The sequence below is a fragment of the Lytechinus pictus genome, chromosome 4 (assembly GCF_037042905.1).
Source record: "Lytechinus pictus isolate F3 Inbred chromosome 4, Lp3.0, whole genome shotgun sequence".
NCBI classification, from domain to species: Eukaryota; Metazoa; Echinodermata; class Echinoidea; order Temnopleuroida; family Toxopneustidae; genus Lytechinus; species Lytechinus pictus.
The window spans coordinates 12569641-12577974 of record NC_087248.1 but is presented as its reverse complement, the minus strand read 5'-3'; the positions used below and the strand labels follow the sequence as shown (position 1 = coordinate 12577974).

The 8334-nt window shown below is 38.6% G+C and overlaps 1 protein-coding gene across 1 annotated transcript; it reads right to left on the bottom strand.

The window, feature by feature from the left end:
* Positions 1-279: 279 nt before the first annotated feature.
* LOC129258428 (uncharacterized) lies at positions 280-7174 on the bottom strand. Its single transcript, XM_054896702.2, has 3 exons — positions 6948-7174; positions 4731-5089; positions 280-2144 (listed from the first exon to the last, which is right to left on the bottom strand). The coding sequence occupies exons 1-3, from the start codon at positions 6956-6958 to the stop codon at positions 1048-1050; spliced, it is 1467 nt and encodes a 488-aa protein (XP_054752677.2). The 5' UTR covers positions 6959-7174; the 3' UTR covers positions 280-1047.
* Positions 7175-8334: the final 1160 nt, after the last annotated feature.

Genomic DNA, 8334 nt, shown 5'->3' with positions numbered 1-8334 from the left:
AGTTCATCCCCAAAGAAATCTCAGTCCCTTTTTTATGCATTCAATAAAGTCGCAACATAAACACTGCTGTCGAAGATCCTAGTGCTATCTTATTTTACTTCAAAGTCTATTTTTTGTCATGGTTAACATTAAATTATTTGGAATAATTTAATAAATCTTTTCAAAATATCGCGTGTCTAACCTCACGTCTAAGCATTTCTCATTCCAGCAAACGTGCGAACATTTTCAACTCGATTGACGGAATGTAATAAAATAGTCCGAGACTTAAGATCAAGATAATTGACGTCAAACATAATTTATTTTAAAATCTGTTTTAAAGCTATAGAGAGTATAGTTTGATAAAAAAAAGTTTCTTTTTTCCCCTAAAATACAGGAATGTCGAAACAAATATATACAAATATTTTGATAATGCACTCACCACTATTTACAATAGCTTCTACAAAATATTCACAGCAAATAAACACGCGTTCAAAGTATGGAGTAGATTTCAAGTACACTCTAAATTCCTATACGATTAAAAATTCGGTCTATACGATTGGGGTCCGATCAAATATTAGAAAGACAAAATATTCATAAAATTTGTGAAAATATCTTATAAAAGGTGTTATTTTTAAATTTCTGGATGAGGCAAGAGCATTTGTAATGCGCCGTCTGGTTTGGGGCTGTTTACCGGAATGTATTCAGTAAAGATGGTGGAATAGCTCTTATCTTAGGTCAACAAAGAACATACTACAATACCCATAGGGGGCAGGGAGTCAGTCGTCCCCACCAGAAATTTTCAAAGCTCTATTTTCCCTGAAAATTTTCACACAATTTACCAAAAAGTGAGCACAAAATCCTTCGATTTCACTTTAGAAAATGCAATAGTGCCCCCAAGACAAGCGCGGTCGCTTCGCTCCTTCGTTTTTGAGTGTTTCTTTCAAAATGGGGGGAGGGCCGGGGGTGAACTACCACTGAGCTACCATGCCCAACTTGAGATCTAACAAAGGACGGATCTGTGTATGCAAATACTCTCAGTTAATTCTTAGTTAGGCATATATTATTTCTTCAAGTGTCGGCGGTTGTTGCATCTGTGGGAGTTGCGGTCAACTCTTCAGTTGTAACCTCTGTATTTTCGGTGTAAGCACCTGCGGTAGGTCCGGTCTGGTCCGACGAGTCTTCGGTTGTCAAGATCGAGGAGTCAACAGTTGTCATGGAATACGTCAACTCATCCTCTTCCTGTGTTGTGACATCTTCCTCTGTTGTGACCTCTTTGTTTGTTGTAGCAACATGGGACTTGGTTGTTGTCGTGGCTGTGTCGGCCGTTGACTGTACTTCTTGTGTTGTACCAATGTCCACTGTTGTAGCCTTGTTGGATGGATTGGTTGAGGAGCTGACAGACTGTGCGGTACTGGAAGATGTGGTTGCTTTGGGTGAATCGGTTGGTGTTGAGACCGGGGTGGCAGTTGTTGCAGATGTGGAAGATTGTACTGTAGACTCCGGGATTGTTGTCGGTGTATTTGAGGTTGTAAGGCTTGAACTGCTAGGAACCGTACTACTTGGTGTTGTATCAGTGTTTAAAGTTTGTGTGCTCGATACACCACTCGCGGTCGCGGTTGTAGACGTAGTGGTGAAAGTTGCTGATGTTGCTGTAGAGCTGTCTGGCTGCGTTGCGGAAACTGCTGCTGTAATAGGTGAATTAGTTGAAGTTAACGTTGATGCTGTGCTACCAGATGCTACAGTAGCAACTCCTGCTGTGACAGGTGAATCAGTTGACCCTAACGTTGCTACAGTGTTGTCTGGTTGTGTGGTAGCAACTCCTGCTGTGGTAGGTGGATATGTTGACGTCAAAGTTGAGGCTGTGCTGTCTGATTGAGAAGTAGCAACTGCAGCCGTGATGTGTGCATCACTTGATGTCGAGCTTGCTGCAGAGCTGTCTGGGTTTGTCGTGGCAACTCCTGCCGTCATGGCCTTGGTAGGTGCATTTGACGACCCTTGAGTCGTGGAAGCCTGTGTAGTCGTGGATTCTGGTGAGCTTGCAGGTTGGCCGGTAATGGCTGCAGCAATAGTTGTAGGAGCATTGGTTAATACAGCTTCTGATGCAGGTGATGTTGTTATCGTTGCCGCGGTTGTGGTCTCCGATGACGAACTGCCAAATTGAATGTCTGTTGACATAAGATTTTAAAAAAATGTACAAACATATGAAATTTTATTCACATTAGAATTGGGCGCACTGATATCCTCCATTATTGCGGATAAGTCAAGCCCATACACCTGTATGCACGAATTATATTTAGGGTCAGCCAATTTAATCTTCAGCTATGGCTTGTTTGGTCACTCGATAATATGATATTGATCTTAAAGGCATGCTTCGGGCTGAAAATATTTGTATCTCAATAAATAGAGTAAAATTCATGGAGCAAAATGCTGAAACTTTCATCAAAATCTGATAACAATTAGCGAAGTTATGAAAGTTCATCTGTGTTGGTAAAAGATAACGATTTTGTTGAACTTCTTGACACTTTGACGGTTATTCAACCAGACGGCAACTTGGATATCAAAGTTTACCGTAAACCTACGCACACCGACCAATACCTGAACTTTTCCTCTAATCACCCACTTGAACATAAGCTTGGTGTGATCAAGACTCTTTTCCATCGAGCGGAAGCGGTTATCACAGATCCAGTCACCGTTTCTGAGGAAAAAGCACACGTTAAACGGGCTCTCTCCAAGTGCGGCTATCCTAGTTGGGTCTTCAACAAGATCGATAACTCAGCTAAAGGAAAGTCTCCGCCTAGAAAGGACAACCCCAAGCCACCCAAAGGACAGATTGTACTTCCGTACGTTAAAGGATTATCGGAAGCCCTTCGTAGGAATTTCAGTCAATTTGGCATTAGGGTGTGTTACAAACCAACAAGGACCCTTAGACAGTACTTGGTTGCGCCGAAAGATAAGACAGAGAAGAAGGATATCACCGGTCCTATTTATTTGATTCCTTGTCAAGGACAGACGACTAAGGGTCTATGTCAGGAATCTTATATAGGAGAAACAGAACGTTCCCTTAGGACAAGATTCCTTGAACACCGACGCCCTAGCTCCACTTCCTCCGAGGTATCTCAGCACATCCACATCGAATCCCCTGGCCATTGTGTTGACATCAACAAGGTACAAGTGCTGGACAGGGAGCCGCGGTACTTCGAGAGAGGTGTGAAAGAGGCCATCTACATCCGGGCGTTCAGACCTTCTCTCAACAGAGACGGGGGGCGATACAAGCTTCCGAATGTCTACGACCCGATCATCGATCATTACGTCACTAAGGTCAAATCGGGTCACATCGCTGACGAAGGTTGCAGTTAGCAGCCGAAAATTTCGAGGTAACTCTTCGTTATTTTCTGTTTTTTTTGTGTTGTGAACCAAAGTTCAACAAAATCGTTAATTAGCGAAGTTATTGAAGTTTAAAGTTAAGCAATATTTTGTGAAAACAGTGATATGCACATCGTCATGAATATTTCATTAGGTCGACTGATGATGTCACATCCCCACCTTCCCTTTTTTAATGTCATTACATGTAATCATGATTGTTTCATTATTTCGTACAAGTGTGAATGATATGTCTCCCTCATAATGAAATAAGTTGCAGCAATGATAATGCTCTTAATCATGTTAATTACTTTTCAATCCAATGTTTTAAGTTTTTGAAGGAAGAAATTTGAATAAACCTAATTTCATATAATAAAATACAAAAGTGGGGATATGACATCATCAATTCGCCATTGAATATTCATGAAAACAAGCCTAGAACTATTTCACCGGAATAATGCAAAATATTAAAATGTCATAACTTTGTTATTTCTTGTCCGATTTTGATCAAATTTTCAGTGTTTTGATTGTCCGATTTTTCTTCATCTATTTAAATCATATTATCCTCAGACTGGAGTATCCTTTTAAGAAATAAATTTTGATGTCGAAAAAAAAAAACACTTTTCTAAACAATTTTGGCACCTGTAAATTATTGTTTAATGTCCCAAACTATTCACTGTCTTAGAATTTACGAGCAAGAACAAATTCAAATCAGAGTAGAATTTTATTCGTCATCCACATGTGTTAGTAGACCAAGATCTTCAGTAGTCTGAAGCCAGATCCGGGACAGGGTGAGGGGGTGCCTCCCTTTTGGACCCCAAATTCATACACGTAGAATACCATGATCAGCCCCCTCTACCATTTACTAGTGATGATGAGACTAATTTCCCCTTTAATGTGTGGTTCACCAATTACGCCTTTTCTACAGTAACGAAGACTGATGTTGCACTTTTTGACCAGGGGAGACTTTGATCACCATTTTCTCCGACAAATTGTTAGATCTGACAACTTTCCTTGATTCTGATTGGCTGAGAGGCACTGTTACCATAGTAACTGTCGGCTAAAACAGTACTTGTCGGATACAAAATCTAACAAGTCCTTTCATGAAACGCTCCACAGGGGAGCCTTTGATCAACATTTTTGTCCGACAAATTGTCAGATCCGACAACTTTCCTTGATTCTGATTGGCTAAGAGGCACTGTTACCATGGTAACTGTCGGCTTAACAGTATTTGTCGGATTAAACGTCTGACAAGTCCTTTCACGAAACACTCCCCAGATTTGCTCATATATATGCTTACATAATTTCATTTGTGAAATGTGTATGATGTTTTCACTCTAACAAGTTAAATTTTCAATCAAGTCAACCAAAGCGATAGAAACAAAACAAACCTGTTGTAAAATAAACAACGACCAGTGTTGCTCCGACTATGATCAGGGTCGAAAGAACAGCTATGGAAGCAACCATACACACGGTACTCCCTCCTCCCCCAGCTGCTGCTCCACCTCCTGCCCCTGCTCCTGCAGCAGCTCCTCCACCCCCTTGACTAATGGCTCCATATTGGCTCCCGTCATTAATGGGGTGGACCCTCGTGTGATGTCGGGGTGAGTATCGTGGCGCCTCCCGCGGGGAACGTTGTTGGTAGTTGTAGTTGTCATAGTTAGAGGGCTGTTGGTCCTGCGTTGGGCTCCATGCCTCCCGGAGAACCCGTCGTGGATTGGAGGATCGCCGATAGCCCTCGGAGAACTCGCTGTAAGAAATAAGGGGGTGGCATGTTAGAAAAATTGAGATTAATTTATCTGTATGTATTTAATAATCAAATTAATCTTCTAGTTCTGTCCAAGTTTATCATTTTTTCCCCTCTCTTATTATTCATCATATAGTTAGCCATTGGGCAGATCATTACAGTATATTTTTAAAGTAATAAAGTGTTTTGCGTCAGTGGCGTAATGAACCAAACATTTTGAGGGAGCCAGATTTGGCGTATGGGGCAAAATTTATTTAAAAACATTGCGAAAGAGCGAAGCGAGCATGCAAAAATTTCGACTTGTTTTATTACCAAAGCCAATTTTGTGATATATTATGATATGATATTCAGAAAAGAATATAATATTTCAACCTTCTCTCTTTCCTTTTCTCTTTTTTTTTTGGTTGGGGAGGGGGCAAGCCCCCCATCTGTACGCCACTGTTGAACGTTTGAATTTCTAAGAATGACCTTGAACTGGCACCCAAACATGAAACTAAACCATATTATTTTGTGATTATTAGACTTCTAATTTATTCAAATCCTTAATCAAACACGATTGTGAACCTTATCACAGACATGCGTCATGCATGCTCATAATCCCAATTGTCTTTAATATTTTAGCACAAATTCACTTCAGCTCAGGATGCTAATGCTAGAAGTTAGTCTTATGGATTACCTTTTTGAGGTAAATGTTTTGCAATGAAGCATGATTATGAGGAATAGGTGAATTGGCACAGTATGAGATCAAAATTCAAATCTTTCAACTTCTAGTAAATTACAATAATCATTATGTAGTGAATTTCCAAATATACAATCATCCTATGCAGAAATTGTCATATTTAGGTTAGAGGAATGAAGAAGAAACCCACTAAACTGATAAATAAATGTAGAAAAATGACATGTTTCCCTCCTTTTATACACATCGAGTTTTAATGCCTCACTTCTGTTACCACTGTATAACAATTCATAATTCTTCTAAAAAACGACTGACCGTAATCCAGTCAACCAAATTATAATAATGAAAAAAAATAGAGACAAAGCCAATTAAGTCGATTAAATTTGGTTGAAGGTCTGGTTTCTTTTTCATGTCAATGTCCAGCCTGTCGGAAAATTTTAGATTTATGATAGTTTGATATTTGAAATAGCCTACCCCTTAACAAACTAATTAAAAAAAAAAAATGTCATTTTTGATAATAAAAATCAACTGAATGCGATATCTTCAATATGACACTCATTAAGATTTAATGTGAATGAAGATACTATGCAAATGGAATGAATCATTGCAGTATTAATCACATGAAGTATATAAACGCACGATGCCACGAATACCCAAAAAGTTTATAGGTTAAATGATCGAACAAATGAATGAATAATCTAAATTTTTTAAAGTGATATAATGATTGAATATCAGGTTCAGGGCACCATCTGTATGATCTATGAAAAATGTAATGAGAATCAAGCCCAATCGCTCACGATGGCGGTCTCCTGCATTCCTTTAAATTATCATCTTGTTTTGAAAAAAAAGTAGAATACAATCTTGTTGAGACTTAATTGCACTGCTTCGACTATTATTATTTTATTATGTGTTACCTTATTGTATACATGTATTCAAATTCTGATACTGATGTGAATGCAGAAATCAAATCAAATTAAGAATAGGAAAGAGAATCACGGTGTATTTTTTTTAAATCAAATTTTATTTCCATCATAAAAACCTGCTCGGGATTTACCAAGTCGGATATTTACCAAACTCGCTCATGCACAGTCAGGTGAATCTACTCTAACGATACAAATAAAAAAAAGAAGCTAATATGATAAAATACACTGAATTATAGTCAAGGTGTTAAAGAATGCTACTAACCTTGATGACATGTCCGTGGCCTCTACATGGATATAATTATTCTTTTGTTAATATAAAACAGGAGAATATCGGCCCATCCTTCTGTTTAATCCAATTTAAGAGGCATCATGAAAAAAGCAAATCACATTACCCAGAATTCTTTGTACAAACGCATTGACCACTGCCAAAATGATTGCGTCTATTTAGAGCCGTTACTATACAACTAAATATATACGTAAACATCATCTGGAGATAAAAGAAAAGGGGGCTGGTATACGAGAAAAAGGAAGAGTAAATAGGCAAGTTGCCGGAGGGATTATTTGTGGATGGGCTGTGATTTCAATGCGAAGAAAGAGAAGCCAACTAAAGGGGGGAGAAGGGGTGAAAGGGAAGGCTAGACGAGAGGGGAAGGGGGGGATAACAAAATAAGAAAGGGGCAAGGACAACGGGATATAGGCATAGAGATAAGATGAGGGAAGGGAGAGATGGGTGCAGAGAAAGAGAGAGAGAGAGGGAGAGAGAGATACAGACTTGAGAGATGGGGTATAGTGTGTAGTGTGTTTGCATTTTCATGCATGTATTTCACAGAAAAGATTTAAGAGCTTATACTTAGGAAAAGAGCAAGGAAAAGATGAGAGAACAAAAAAGAAAAACCGATAAGAGGGGTCGAGGGAGCTAGTATGAGAGGGGGGGGGGAGGGGAGAGAGAGAGTGAGAGAAATACAGAATGGGGCGATCTAGCAAGGAGGTGCTTTATTATTATCAGATTAATTCTCATGCTATTCTGAACATGTTTTCAAACACCTAACATGAGTGTGCTGATCATAAGATGCTCATGAAAGAAATGCGGTGTTTGATATTTGCTCGTCAATTCGTGATTCAATCAGAGCAGACGACAACGTAATCAAAATATCTTTGACAGAGCGCAATGATCATCGATTTTATCAAGAGTATTTAATGATTTGAGAATATCTAGGCACACGGAATCTGTGACTGATTCAATATAATTATTATGAGAATAAGAAAAATAAAATCGATCAGATACTTTTCTTGAACTGCCAAGCGAAAATAAAATATACTGTCATACTCTTGAAATGAGGGAATTAATCCTTACGATAAGTTCAACAGAAGCTGAAAAATTAAAGAAAATCAAACATCAAACATTGAGAGAATTATATGCTTTCAAACAATTGATAAAGTGACATCATAATTATGCGAGCAGTTGCATAATGTCAAATAATACAAATTCTATAAATACACATTTCTTAACGGTTCATGATGAATACAAATATAAAGAGAAGCTGATAAGAAAGTGTGTGAAACACTGGGTCCACATTCAAAATCAATTTCCGTTTTCTAAGAAAATTTCATTTTATGAAAATTTTAAAATATAAAACGACATATGGGGC

Excerpts from the sequence above, each read along its gene's own strand:
- LOC129258428 (XM_054896702.2), bottom strand. Across the intron at positions 2,145-4,730 it reads CGTTGTTTATTTTACAACAG|ACATTCAATTTGGCAGTTCG; the intron begins GTTTGTTTTGTT and ends TTATGTCAACAG.